The sequence below is a fragment of the Heterodontus francisci genome, chromosome 30, assembly GCF_036365525.1.
Source record: "Heterodontus francisci isolate sHetFra1 chromosome 30, sHetFra1.hap1, whole genome shotgun sequence".
In the NCBI taxonomy this organism is placed as follows: Eukaryota; Metazoa; Chordata; class Chondrichthyes; order Heterodontiformes; family Heterodontidae; genus Heterodontus; species Heterodontus francisci.
This window is the reverse complement of record NC_090400.1, coordinates 18,134,910-18,147,534: the sequence shown is the minus strand read 5'-3', so window position 1 is coordinate 18,147,534 and position 12,625 is coordinate 18,134,910. Positions and strand designations below refer to the sequence as shown.

General features: G+C 40.8%; 1 protein-coding gene across 2 annotated transcripts in view; it reads right to left on the bottom strand.

The window, feature by feature from the left end:
* The window catches only part of hip1 (huntingtin interacting protein 1), a 249,125-nt gene that overhangs the window by 127,275 nt on the left and 109,225 nt on the right, over window positions 1-12,625 (bottom strand). For both annotated transcript variants that reach the window (XM_068010196.1, XM_068010197.1), the window contains 4 exons: window positions 11,185-11,246; window positions 7,364-7,504; window positions 5,592-5,649; window positions 1,872-1,947 (listed from right to left, as the gene is read on the bottom strand). In XM_068010196.1, the coding sequence (XP_067866297.1) occupies window positions 1,872-1,947; window positions 5,592-5,649; window positions 7,364-7,504; window positions 11,185-11,246 (337 nt within the window). The remainder of the gene's footprint in view (window positions 1-1,871; window positions 1,948-5,591; window positions 5,650-7,363; window positions 7,505-11,184; window positions 11,247-12,625) is intronic.

Sequence of the window (12,625 nt, the reverse complement as noted above, 5' to 3'; positions counted from 1 at the left end):
TCTGATATCAAGGCAGCATTTGACTGAGTGTGGCATCAAGGAGCCCCAGTAAAACGGAATGGGAATCGGGGGAGAAACTCTCCACTGGTTGAAGTCAAAAACGAAGGTGGTTGTGATTATTGGAGGCCAATCATTTCAGCCCCAGGACATCAATGCAGGAGTTCCTCAGGACAGTATCTGAGGCCTAACCATCTTCAGCTGCTTCATTGATGATTTTTCCTCCATCATAAGGTCAAAGGTGGCAATAGTCACTGATGATTGCACGGTGTTCAGTTTCGTTCTCAAATCCTCCAATACTGAAGCAGTCCATGGCCGCACGCAGCAAGACCTGGAAAACATTCAGGCTTTGGCTGATAAATGGCAAGTAACATTCATGCCACATATGTGCCAGACAATGACCATCTCCACAGAGAGAATCTCCCCCATGACATTCAACAACATTATCATTGCTGAATCCTCCACCAACATCCTGGGGGTTACAGTTGGCCAGAAAATTAACTGGACCAGCCAGATAAATACTATGGTGAAAGAGCACAGCCAAGGCTAGGTGTCCTGCAGACAGTAACTTAACTCCGCGGCAAATGGTTTTCCAATGTAGACAAATGCGACGTCATCCAACTTGGACCTAAAAAGGATAGAACGGAGTACTTTCTAAATGGTGAAAAGCTAGAAATAGTTGAGGTTCAAAGAGACGAGGATCCAGATATAACGATCATTAAAATACCATGAACAGGTACAGAAAATAATCAAAAAGATTCATGCGATGTTGGCCTTTATATCTAGAGGATTAAAATATAAAGGAGTAGAAGTCATTCTACAGCTATAGAGCTCTGGTTAGACTATGAACAGTTCTGGGCACCACACCTTAGGAAGGATATATTAGCCTTGAAGGAAGTGCAGTGTGGATTTACCAGAATGATTGCTGGCCTCCAAGGGTTAAAATATGAGAAGACATTAGCAAAAGGTGGTAGAAGTTTGGAACTCTCTTCTGCAAATGGCAATTGATGCTTGATCAATTGTTAATTTATAATGGAGAATGATAGATTTCTGTTAAGCGAAGATATTGAGGGATATGCAGCAATCGCAGATTTGTTTGTATGTTCATATGTACCCATGCCACACCACGCAGTATAATCAAGAGAAGAGGCTATTTCATTTCCACAAAACATTATTTTGCATCTCTGTACTTCTTGTTTTGACACAGTAATTCGAACCGACAAAAGCCTTGTTCTGCCACATGACATAACACAATGCTTACACTGAACATTTACAGACAATGGCAGTCTCCACAGCCCTGGCAGACATTACATCACCACAACTACAAAGTAACCTACCCACTACCTGTTACATCATAAACAGTGGAACTGGGTTGCATTCATACATCTTCTAGCTATTCTCAAGTGACTTATAAAAGCATCTAAACCTCTCCATGTGTTAGTATCTTGTAACATGCTCATTCGGGTCAGTTTCTGAGAGACTGGTGACCACAAGGTGGTTTCTGCCACTCGACACGACTAAATGGCCTTCTAGATTTCAATAAGACGTGCAACGGCATTTCCTATGCATCATGATAAATGTGGCAATCCTAGCACAGTACTGTCATGCACAAGACTAAGAAATTCACATTTCAATGTGCGTTGGCCTCATTTGGCTTTTTAATGCATAATATTCAGTGGTTCTTTTATTTTCACTGCCTACGAGATGCGATAGTACGAGACAGATTTGAAAACAGTCTGCGAGCTGCCAACTGAACACACATCAGCTGGTGTTGGTGTTATCATCTCCTTCTCAGCAGTAACAATTTAAATGTTTGCTTTCCACAGAATATGCACAGTGTATGAGTCTATTTTTAATCTTCAAAAGGAGCTTACCTCTGGGAGCTGTGGAATCTGGATCAGCCGCTTGAAATATTGTAAGTTGCTGGATCTATAAAATAATTCTTTCAGTCTGCAAAAAACCCAGTAAAATTAAGCACACAAATGCCATTAAAGGTCGAGTTAAAGTTGTCATACTGCACATGCTCCAAACCCTTAACAGTGTTGTCACAAGGCATATTGAGTGTAATTTTGCAACTACGCTACAGGAATAACAACACTTAAGCCAACATACTGTTGTGCTCTACTCTTCTCACCACGCTTAATTTCCCATCTCAAATTACTCTTGGCTATAGAGAGCTCGAAACATCAATACCCTACCAACCTGCATTTATAAAGCACCTATATTGCAGAAAAAAAATGTCCCAAAGTGCTTCACAGAAGCAATATCAGAGAAAAACTGACACCGGGCCAAAGAAGGAGTTACTTGAGGGTGACAAAGAGGAAGGTTTTAAGGATAGGCTTAAAAAGCAGAGAGGTGCAGAGATTTAGGGAAGGAATTCCAGGGTCTAGTTGGTTGAAGACACAATTTCCAATGTAGGCACACAAAGCAGGAGAGAAAGATTAAGAGACCAGAGTGGGCTGAATAGAGAGTTTGAGGTGGGTTGCAGGACTGGAGAAGATTACATAGATCAGGAGGCACAGTGGCGCAGTGGTTAGCACCGCAGCCTCACAGCTCCAGTGACCCGGGTTCAATTCTGGGTACTGCCTGTGTGGAGTTTGCAAGTTCTCCCTGTGTCTGCGTGGGTTTTCTCCGGGTGCTCCGGTTTCCTCCCACATGCCAAAGACTTGCAGGTTGATAGGTAAATTGGCCATTATAAATTACCCCTAGGACAGGTAGGGAAATATAGGGACAGGTGGGGATGTGGTAGGAATATGGATTTAGTGTAGGATTAGTATAAATGGGTGGTTGATGGTCGGCACAGACTCGGTGGGCTGAAGGGCCTGTTTCAGTGCTGTATCTCTAAACTAAACTAAACAAGTCCTTGAAGAGATGTAAACACAAGGTTGAGAATTTTAAATTAGAGTTATTGAGGGACCAGGATTCAATACAGGTTAACAAGGAAAGGAGTAATGGGGGAGTGGGTCTGATGTGGAATAGGCTATTTATTTTCAGTTGAATTTTGGATGAACTAAAGTTTAGAGAGAGTGGCGAATGGGAAGTTGGCCGGGACAACAATGAAATTGTCGAGTTTGGAGATAACAAAGGCATATATGTGGGTTTCAGCAGCTAATGAGCTGAATTATGGGTGAAGGCAGACAATATTATGGAAATGGAAGAAGATCTTTGTGATGGAGGGGATGTGGGGTCAGAAGTTCAGCTTGGGGTTGAATATGATATGAAATTGGAGAACCATCTGATACAACCCCAGGCGCATAAAGCAGGAGGGAGCAGGAGGGAACAGCAGGGGCAGGGAATCAGTAGCATGGGTACAGAGTTTGTATCACAGTATTGCTACAGCACAGAAGGAGGCCATACAGCCCATCATGTCTGCACCGGCTCTCGGAGTGAGCAATTCATTTAGTGTCATTCCCCATAACCCTGTACATTCTTCCTTTTCGGATAACTATCTAATTCCCTTTTGAATGCCTCGATTGAACCTGCCTCCACCACACTCTCTGGCAGTTCATTCCAGATCTTAAGCACTCACTGCGTGAAAAAGTTTTTCCTCATGTCGCCATTGTTTCTTTTACCGATTACCTTCAATCTGTGCCCTCTCGCTCCTTTCATGAGTGGGAACAGTTTCTCCCTACCTACTCTGTCCAGACCCCTCATGATTTTGAATACCTCTATCAAATCTCCTCTCAGCCTTCTCTTCTCCAAGGAAAATAGTTCCAACTTCTTCAATCTATCTTCGTAAATGAAGTTCCTCATCCCTGGAACTATTCTCGTGAATCTTTTCTGCACTCTCTTCAATGCCTTCACTTCTTTCCTTAAATGCGGTGCCCAGAACCGGACGCAATACTCCAGCTCAGGCTGGACTAGCGTCTTATATTATTTCAATATAACCTCCTTGCTCTTGTACTCTATGCCCCTATTAATAAAGCCGAGGATACTGTATGGTTTATTGACCGCTTTCTCAACCTGTCCTGCCACCTTCAATGACTTATGCACATATACACCCAGGTCCCTCTGCTCCTGCACCCGCTTTAGAGTTATACTCTTTATTTTATGTTGTCTCTCCATGTTCTTCCTACCAAAATGAATCACTTGCACATTTTCCCACATGGACCTTCATCTGTCACTTGTCCACCCATTCCACCAGCTTGTCTATGTCCTTTTGAAGTTCTACACTATCTTCCTCACAGTTCACAATTGTTCCAAGTTTTGTATCACATGCAAATTTTGAAATTGTGTCCTGTACACCAAGGTCTAGGTCATTAATATATATCAGGCAGAGCAAGGGTCCCAACACTGACCCCTGGGGAACTCCACTACATACCTTCCTCCAGCCCAAAATACATCCATTAACCACTACTCTCTGTTTCCTGTCTCACAGCCAATTTCATATGCATGTTGCTACTGTCCCTTGTATTCCATGAGCTACAGGTTTGCTCACAAGTCTGTTGTATGACACTGTATCAAAAGCCTTTTGGAAATCCACGTACACCACATCAACAGCATTGCCCTCATCAACCCTCTCAGTTACCCCTTCAAAAAACTCCAGCAAGTTAGTTAAACACATCCTCATTACATCCCTTCCACATTAAAACCCATCTTGTTCAGCACCCCTCTGGCCACCTCCCTTAAATTCATTCCTACACGTTCCCTACATTACGACAGTGACAATGCTTCAGAAGTACTTCATTATCTGTAAAGCGCTTTGGGACATCTTGTGTCATGAAAGGCATAGAATATAAGAGCGGGGAGGTCATGATGAAACTGTATAAAACGCTGGTTAAGCCGCAGCTGGAGTACTGTGTACAGTTCTGGTCACCACACTATAGGAAGGATGTGATTGCAATGGAGAGGGTGTAGAGGAGATTCACCAGGATGTTGCCTGGGATGGAGCATTTCAGCTATGAAGTGAGACTGGATAGGCTAGGGTTATTTTCCTTGGAGCGGAGACCTGATTGAGGTATACAAAATTATGAGGGACATTGATAGGATAGACAGGAAGAAACTTTTGCCCTTAGCGGAGAGGTCAATAACTAGGGGGCATAGATTTAAGGTAAGGGGCAGGAGGTTTAGAGGGGAGTTGAGGAAAAAAAATTTTCACCCAGAGGGTGGTTGGAAGCTGGAACACACTGCCTGAAGGGGTGGTAGAGGCAGGAACACTCACGACAGTTAAGTAGTATTTATAGGAGCACTTGAAACGCCACAGCATACAAGGCTACAGGCCAAGTGCGGGGAAGTGGGATTAGTTTTGGATGGGTGCTTACTCTTTCTCAAATCTGACAGAAAATTGTGAAGTGCTTTGGATATTTTGCATCATCAAAAGCACTACACAATTTAAATAGTAGTTCTCACAGATATCAAGACATTACATTATAGAAAGAAACTCTTGCCCAGGCAGTGCTTTAGAGGAAGCTGACTTCAAAAGCACCCATACTCAGCAAAAACACAAAGTGGTTGCTGGGATACACATTATACTAGAAATGGCAAAGAATGATGGACTATAATATAGACAATCTTCATCCTGTTTTCAAAACATTAATTACTCTGAGGTAAGGCATTGACAGGAGCAGATAAGCAAAGTGCTCATTTCTACTTACTTTCTGAACTGTTCATGGAATCTGTCTCTATGGCCTTGTAATGTGTCTGCTGGGAGACCTGGCAAGAAAATGTAATTTTAAAGCTGATACTTCAATAAAGCAGTTTAGTAGGAAAGCATAAACACAGCTAATTGGATTAGTTGCATCACATATAAAAATGTTAATTGTTTTGAAAGTGTTTCCCAAAAGGGAACGTTGCTTAAAATAGTTGAAAATCAAATGCATTCCTGATCACTGTGTGTGGTGCAGGTTGCTTAAAACAATTAATCTTTTCCTAACTTATAATTTATCATAGAATGGTTACAGTACAGAAGGAGGCCATTCAGCCCAGTGTGTCTGTGCTGGCTTTCTGCAGGAGCAACTCACCTAATCCCACTCCCCTTCCTTTTCCCCATAGCCCTGCAAATTTTTTCTCTTCAGATAATTATCCAGATCTCTTTTGCTAGTTCATGAATCAGAATGAATTTAGTGGAGTAACATCAAGTAACCAAGTCAGCTGATGGATAAAAAATAATTGCTTCCTAAATATATGAATGCCAAGGCTGAATCCTAAATTATATTCTGAATTTGTACTCAAGTTCCAACATTTATATGAGACTAAGTAAGATGACTATGCTATGGACAGACAGAAAGCTGGTATCCTCAACAGCTTAGTTTGAAAAATGTGAACAAGGTGATAATCCTGATGAACACTATTTTCCCAATCAAACCTGCCATCCCCGCAGATCCCTGCCACCCAGACTCAATGATCCCATAGCCCTGACACCTCAACCCACTCTCTTCACCTATAACAGCTGTCTTAGCTGCCTCCATTGTTTAAACATGGAATGTTCTGCAGTTACTGGTATATTATGTGACTAAAAAAAATTGCAAACTATCTGTTCTTTTTTCATGATCCACAATGTTTGCAGCTACCTACAGATGATAGTTTGTACCATTGCTATAGCTGTATGCGTGGGCATAGAGGTTCCATCACATGGCTTTAATGGCAGTGTGCAGTCAATCTATAGACAGATTTTATGACTGCACCCTTGGCATACAGTTCTCTCTTCTTCCTTCCACAGCAGCTTGATAGAAGAACACAGGGACAACAAATCAGAGAGGTCCACAGCCCAGTCACTTAGACACCCAGTTAAATGGAAGAGATGTACATCAGGTAAGGTAACCTCCCAACTCTCCTCAAACATGTGCCAATCCCATAGTTTCCAGGCACGAATTGAGGAAAAAACGGAGAGAATAGGGAAAGACAAGGAAAAAGGAAATAAGACTGCATTAATAGGTGGCTGTCTGAGTCATTTGTCAGATGCAACTCGTTTTTCAGTTAGGTTGTTTTCCGGATAACATAAATGACCCTTGTGACTGAAAATCTCAGCATTAGTCCAATGATACCAATTTGGTCACTAGCTGCAAGAGAGATTGCTGAACATCATATTTTAAAACTGGACTCCACAAGGGGATTTGTTAACTAGCAAGTTTGTTCTGTTTCAGTACAATAATTAGATTTTTTTTTTGCTATTTCCCTTCTGGTAGCTGATATAGCCTTTTGGAAATGAGGGCAGGAAAATTTCAACAAGAAAAAGGGTAACCTGTATAGAGCAAATGATATAACATATAACCTCTTCAATAACGCACTCCCCACTGTTGTAGGCCTGCAGCCAACTTGCCCATTCTAATTATATGGTGCTGAACAACAGAATATGTACTTGTCTTGCCCTGCAAGAAAAATTCGTGACACTAGGCATCTTTTGAGCAAATTATACATTCATACTTACAGGAATGCAATTTGAAGAGGAGTTTAACAGTGTAGTCATATAGGTGGCTGCAGTCAAGAATAACCTGGATTAGAGGAGCCAATCGACACTGGCCAGCTGCTGTTACAGAGACCGATCTTGACATGTCCAGGGAGCTGAAGACTACAAAATAAAAGGAAACAGTGATTCACCGCATGGAACTACAGCAACAACTTTGCAGACTAAAGCACATTCAGCGATCCACTGCTGCAGTTCAGCACTAAAACTTAACCTCTTAAATAACCTATTCCCTCAGAATCCACAGAAAATGCATTGGATATGTCCCCAAAAGCAATAAATCAGAAAACATCAGCAGTGTGTATTTAGAGTGTACAATAAACATGTTTGGTTTAATTAAATTATCAGTGCGGTAACTCAGAAGTGCATTGCCCAATTATTGAGGGTTGTTGGGAGCAGGAAATGGAGGAGGCAGAGTGTTGCATCTTTTAAAAAAAAAAATTAGGTAAATATTTGAAACAGAGGAAGATTCGAGTGTAGGGTAGCAGGATTACTTTTGGAATGCCACAGCAAAAAGACAGCACAAATATAATGGACTAAATTATCTCATTCTGTGCTGAAAAGTTCATCCTCCTTTTAGCCTTCCTAATTTTTTTTCCTTCCCTTCATATTTTCTATGTTCAGCTTGATTTTCTTTCATAATGTTAGCCCTAGATTTTTCAAAAGCTTTTTAAATTCTCATTTTAATTTCTAACCTCATCCAAGCAATTGCAGCTACCTTCCTTAAATGAATATGCTCACTCTGTATCTTAATTATGTCCAGTTTCAATGCTTCCAGTGTACAGCCACATCCTGTCCTAACTGGACGGGAAATCAAGCTCTGTCCAATTTACATCCATTATGACATTTAAATGAAGTTCTTTCCCATTTTTGTATGGGCAGGCGTGACAGCAGTGCAAAAGTGGTACAGATTTGACAATATTAAGAGCCACATTAATGTAAATAGTTCCCGTAAGTTGAAAAAGCTAATTGTGTATCCTAAATGGCCAGTTACACCATGTCCAACAGAGTCACTTCTATGGATTTCTGCCCAAGTTTTTGGTCTCCCACCCCACTCCAGTGCCATCCACCATGGAAAATATACCATCTAGAAACAACTGGAATGGTTAATCTCACTTTAAATCTTTCCATTTCAAGAGATTGGGAAAGATATCCTGACATTGATACTCCTCTTCAAAAGATTAGACATGCGTACTGGAAGTTCATCATTGTTAAAAATCAGCATGAGTGAGGTATTCACAAGAGGCTTTGTTAAGAAGAAATCTAAATCTGGTGACAAATCCAGTGATCCCTAGGTTAGCAAACCATGCACATCCCTCAATGATGTCATCTGGTTATTTCAAGCTTTTAACCACATCCTTTCTGTGCATTACATATTGTGGCATCATATTCACAGGCTCTGCCAGGCAGAAACAAGCCAATTTACCTCAGCCCATGCACAATGTTTCACTGTTTAGAGCATGATAGCAGCATTTAATAAAATATCCTACAAAACTAATAGTTAATTGAGAAACATCCCTACATATCCAACTGTTGGAATATTTTAAGAATTGACAGAAATTTTGGATTGCTTTCATTTTTTGTAATACACAATGTTCTTTGATTCAAAAACAAATTGGTTCACTGATTTACATTATTAATGGCCACATCCATGTAAATAACAGGGCTTCCTGTAATTTGAATGTACTGTGTATCCGCTGTGAATGGCTCCTTAACTCTTAGTTAAGGGGGCCATTCGATTGGAAACTTCTGAATTGAATGAAACTTAAAAGAAAAATACATTTGTATCTATTATGATTGGACAATGTGAACCCTGAACCCTGTATTGCTCACATTTAAGTAATGTATGTGATTAGGATTTTGCACACCACATTGGTAGACTGTAGATTCCATAGTAACATTCATCTAAAATACAACTTCAAAAGAAAATTAAAGGGAATTTGCTTCAGTTCAGCTACTTTCCACTGTTTGTGTTGACAGAATGCTGACTTTTGAATGCAATGTTTACAGCAATACCAAAAGGAGTATGAAAAGCCAAATCTTACAGAATTGGCCTTGCCAATACCCAAGACTTTGTCTTTCAACACTAAACAATCTATGATATTTCTTCAGAACAAATTCTTAAAAAGGATAAATGGCCCATTACGAACATTAAGAAAAATGTGAACTTGCCCATGATGATTAGTAAGGTACCAGTGAACCCTAGCATGCAGTCTGATGTTGAGATTACAAGATAACATTTTCAAGAGAGGGATTGAGAGAATGAAGAGTTACCTGAATGAGAGATGTGACTGTACGCTGCTAGAACCATGTTTCTTACCTTTTATAACACACAAGCAGAACTCCTATAATGTTGTTCATAGCAAGTCAGAGAATACGCTGTTTGATGAGGACAGGAGCACATTACCATTTAACATACAATTTCTTATTCTGTTCCTAAGGCACTGTTATGTTTCAAGGCTATAGGTTCAAGTGAACATCTTTAGGTCAATTAAATAGTGGTTGTTTTCCTGTAAATTAGCAGCACAGTGGCGTAGTGGTTAGCACTGCAGCCTCACAGCTCCAGCGACCCGGGTTCGATTCTGGGTACTGCCTGTGTGGAGTTTGCAAGTTCTCCCTGTGACCGCGTGGGTTTCCGCCAGGTGCTCCGGTTTCCTCCCACAGCCAAAGACTTGCAGGTTGATAGGTAAATTGGCCATTGTAAATTGCCCCTAGTATAGGTAGGTGGTAGGGGAATTGAGGGGATGTGGTAGGAATATGGGATTAATGTAGGATTAGTATAAATGGGTAGTTGATGGTCGGCACAGACTTGGTGAGCCGAAGGGCCTGTTTCAATGCTGTATCTCTAAATAAAAAAATTATTGCCTTGCTTTTATTCTTAAAAAATAGATTGCTTCACATTTGTAGAAAAAGTGTGATGTCTCAAGTGTGACAGATTGAAAATTTCTCGATAGCTAGTTAGATATATCTATATAGACACACTATATAATTCAAGGTATTGCCTTTTTATTCTGCTTCACAGAATTCTTTTCTTTGCAGGGAGTAGATATCAAACAGGCATGAAAGACCAGAATGCTCCATGCAATTGACACCTTATCATATCTCTGAAGACATCCCAAAGTCCTTCAAGTCCGACGGTTATTTGTTTGAAGGGCAGTCACTGTTATTATGTGGGAAAGCGCAACACTGCATGGGCCCACAAACAGAAACGGAGATCAATTCCAATTAAATATGTTTTTTTATGGTGTTCATTGTGGGAGGACGCTGGGTGAACCTGCTCTTCAACTAGCGCTGTTGGATATTTTTCAGCTGGATCAAAACAGACAGAGCAGTGGAATAGCCTCAAGTTAACTTCTCATCCTTAGCATGGCATGTCTGACAAGGCAACAGTTCCTCAGTACTGCATTGGTGTGTCTGCCTAAAATGTGTGCTCAGTCTTGGAGTGAGTGTAAATTCAAAATTCTTCTGACTCAGAGGTGAGAGTTCTGCCAACTAAACCAAGTGGTCAGGATTATAGGTCAGCCTGCAACTGATCATCACATTTCGCCAGCTTTTAAAAGCTAGTAGGGCTATCACCCATTGCATCTCCCAGCAGTCAGGTCCATGGCAACATTTTGAGAACTCAAGTAGGCTGCATTAGGACTAACTTGGTTGATGTAATGCTGTGAAATGTGGCAAGAATCAAGGGCACAGATAAAATCATGAGAAAAAGAAAAAAAAAAATCATACTCAGTACTCAATTCAGTTTAAAAACAAATACAGATGGCTACTAAATCCCAACTCACCTGCCTGGAAAAGGTTGAGCTCACATTCCAGATAATCAAACATTTCCACTGTCAACTGAAAACTGACAAGGAAACAGAAAAGGCATCCATCAATGAAAGGTTTTATCAGTGGCATACATATATTCTCTCAGTATCCATTCACTACCCCCATCACATCTACGTAAAGTGGCCTTACAAATCATCTGGGAGGAAAGCAGTTCACTTTTGCTGGCTCACAATCTTGGGCAAAGCAGGTAGACCTCCCAGAGGCAATGGAGCACTGCAGTTAGGTCGTCAGTCTGTAACAGGAGGGTTGTTTGCATGGCATAAGGTACTCCACCAACTTCTTTGATAGATCAGGAGACTTGTAAGATATAGCAGGGACTGACAAAAAGAATCACTGAGCTGCAGCATAAAAGTGTTCCTTCAATGGATAAATTGGTAGTTTAACGATCCTGTGAGCAGTAAACCCAATCTCTCCACATCCCTCATTATCCATGTCAATTTAAAGCAAGGAACAATTACGGATCATTTATTTAGTAAATGATTAAATGAGAGATGGTGTTAAAACATGTACAGAAGATAATAACTGACACTAGGGGCAAAGATATCAGTCCTGGAAAATTGATTCCTACAATGGAACTAAGCTTTTACACATGAGAAGCAAAGCAGTGAGATGGAGAAAAGCCGGAACAGGGCAAAGAAAGTCCAATGCATGACAGAAACAGAGAACAATATTGAAAGGAAGATGGGTGGTGCAATGAACCCAACCTAACTTGGCACAGGTTTCATTATTTTTGGTCAAGCTCTACTATAGCACTATATGAAATTGGATACAGGACAAAAAGGCAAGTTTAGAATCAATGGCAAAAAGCGCATCTTCACACAAGGAGCAGTTAGTGCCTGGAGTTCTTTTCTCTGGTGAGCAAAAGAGGCAAAAACTCAAATTATTCAACAGAGTTAAATTATGTAATCAGGATTTGTCAGTTTCTATGGAATAAATTAGACGTATCAAATGACGTTCCCCGTCTCTATTTCTAAATGAAATCATTGTAATGCCATAGACGGGCTTCCGATGCAACCTAGTACATTAAGAATTTAAGAATTCACAGAAAATAGCCCTGTATCTTAAGAATGGCTATCAATGGTTCAGCAACACATATCCTTATTACACACACCATACTAGTCAAAGGTCACAATCAATGTTTCCGCTAAGCTGTGCAGGTGTTCAGCCACACAGCAATCTGGAATTTACCGCTCGGGACAAACAGGTCGTACACAACCAACGATCCCTTTAAGATGCACACATGCTCAGTCAGGCAGCGATCTTAAAGGAACAGTGCAGTGAAACAAACAGGCCACGCACAGAAGAGAAATTAGAAGAAACATTGGTCACAATCCAACCAATTGTTTTGCTTCAGATCTACGCAGAGATGCTGAACAGTGATGGATTGCAAGTCTC